Below are 2,373 nucleotides of genomic sequence, written 5' to 3'. Positions count from 1 at the left end.
TAGCATACGAATGTGCGATTTTTTGGCCGCAATTGCCTTGGAATTAGAATTCGCTAAAGAGCGCGCGAAAATTATCCTGCGCTTAAACGCCGCGTAATTCGCAAAGAAAGGGTGTTGTATTGTATTGTATTGTTTTTTGTTATTGTTTTTTATTTGGAAACTATGCATCGCATAGAGCATTGTTATCTTTTACCTTGGGTTTTGTAAGGCATTTAAACAAAATTATCCTGCCACAACCCGTATTCGACCACTTCCTGTTTTCGACCGGCCCCGATAAATTATTCATGCATAAGTAAAACAAAACAGTTTCCGCACGTCGCGCGCAGATTTTGTTTTCAAGTGTCAGTGAAATGTCATCCAGGTTTAAATGACGTAAAATGGAGATCCGACAGGTAAAATTGTGTCATTTTAATATCAAACGATGCATTTTACGTAGTTTTTACTAATCCCTAATTATCTATAGCTTCTAGAACGGTTTCACGCGCTTTATACTTGACCGATTTTCTCGCTCTCGTAACGAAGGTGTTTTTCACATTTCTCCAGGGCCAGCTAGATAGTCGTTTGGTAGTAATAGTATACTGCGCACAAAAATAAGGTGTTTTGATAACCCCTGAACCTTATCAGAAAACCATTTTATAACAACTAATTGGATTGTAATTGATATATATTCATTCTATTGAACATATTAAAACATAACATAATTGGTCTTTTTTTCAGAAAACTGATCCTGTTCGTGGCCCCTATAGGTCATCCTATGACCTTGATGATTTACAAAGGGCTTTTATGGCTGTAAAAGACCATCAAATGACCATAAGAAAGGCAGCTTTGTATTTTAATGTCCCCAAAACAACCCTTATTGACAGATTGCATGGGAAAATCAGTATTGACACTGTAAAACCAGGCCCTGACCCACTATTTACTTTTGATGAGGAGTCTTTACTGGCAAATCACATCCAAACTATGGGTGAAGTAGGCTTTGGGTACACCAGGCAAGAGACTATTAACCTTGCAAGTGACTTTGCATTCACCTTAGGCCTGAGACCAAGAGATAAACCTCTAACTGATCGTTGGCTGTACAAGTTTTTAGACCGGTGGTCAGCACTAAAAGTGAAAAAAACCAGAAGTCTTGATATAGCCCGGGCAAGATGTGCTACAAGAGATGCTATTGATAAATATTTTGACAAATTACAAGAAATTCTTGTTAAATATGACCTTTTGACAAAACCCCTTAGGTTGTACAATATTGATGAGAAGGGGCTCAGTCTTGAACACAAACCACCAAAAATTGTCTCATCAAAGCATGGCACAACTCCTGCTGTGACAGGTAGCAGAGGAAAAAATGTAACTGTCATTGGTTGTGTAAATGGGGTAGGTCAGCAAGTGCCTCCTTACTTTGTTTTTCCAGGTCAGAGAATGCAGCCAAGTCTGTTAGATGGTGTGACACCTGGTACAAATGGAACTGTTTCCCCAACAGGACGGTCTAATACAGAGGTGTTCTCTGATTATGTGAAAGAGCATGTCTTAAAATACTTACCCCAACGATCACAAGATGAACCAGTCCTGATACTTTATGATGGCCACAGTAGTCACTTCCACTGGACCTAATACATTGGGCTAAACAGGAACATATTGTACTTTTTGTACCCTCATTGCAGCCATCTGTTACAGCCCCTAGATGTTAGCTGCTTTGGACCCTTTGAGGTTGCTTGGAACGCAACTCTACACAGTAACTTAAGAGCATCTGGCGGTCGTACACTATCCAGATACGATGTTGCCAGTTTAGCATGTAAAGTGTACAGCTCAACACTCACAGCTACCAACATTCAAGCTCCCTTTCGTAAGAGTGGTGTTTACCCATTCAACAAAAATGTGATATCTGATCACCAAGTGGCCCCATCAACCTGTTTCCACGTTACAGCTGCAGGTGATGCATGTAGTAAAGGGTCTGAATCGTTTGAGAATAATGAAAAGGCAGAACATTTTTGTACAGGAGCGTGGGGGCAAGATTTTACAAAATGTTGACACAGCAAAAAAACCAAGAAACACACTTAGCAAAGTTGTAGGTGGACAAGCTGTTACTGAGACTGAAGTCCTTAACAAAAGTCAGACACATAAACATAAACAAAGTAACAAACGTTCAAAAGATGCAAAGAAAGAAAATATCAATCCCACACCAAGTGTATCTGGTTGTGCCAAAAAACCTAAGGTTATAAGAACAGTGACTGAAAGTGAAAGTTCTGAGGATGAAATAACAGACTCTGAGAAATGCATTGTTTGCAAAAAGTGTAGCCCTGACCTTAGTAAGAGGCCATACATTGCACAACTATCAGAGTTATCAGAAGGGGGGACAACTTCTTGTGCCCCAAGTGCTCA

General features: G+C 39.8%; 1 protein-coding gene across 1 annotated transcript; it reads left to right on the top strand.

The window, feature by feature from the left end:
- Positions 1-267: 267 nt before the first annotated feature.
- On the top strand, positions 268-1,605 carry LOC127849726 (uncharacterized). Its single transcript, XM_052382475.1, has 2 exons — positions 268-392; positions 718-1,605. The coding sequence occupies exons 1-2, from the start codon at positions 378-380 to the stop codon at positions 1,603-1,605; spliced, it is 903 nt and encodes a 300-aa protein (XP_052238435.1). The 5' UTR covers positions 268-377.
- Positions 1,606-2,373: the final 768 nt, after the last annotated feature.

Source organism: Dreissena polymorpha, chromosome 11 (genome assembly GCF_020536995.1).
Source record: "Dreissena polymorpha isolate Duluth1 chromosome 11, UMN_Dpol_1.0, whole genome shotgun sequence".
NCBI lineage: Eukaryota > Metazoa > Mollusca > Bivalvia > Myida > Dreissenidae > Dreissena > Dreissena polymorpha.
The sequence above is the reverse complement of the archived record's forward strand: the minus strand, read 5'-3'. Positions and strand labels throughout refer to the sequence as shown.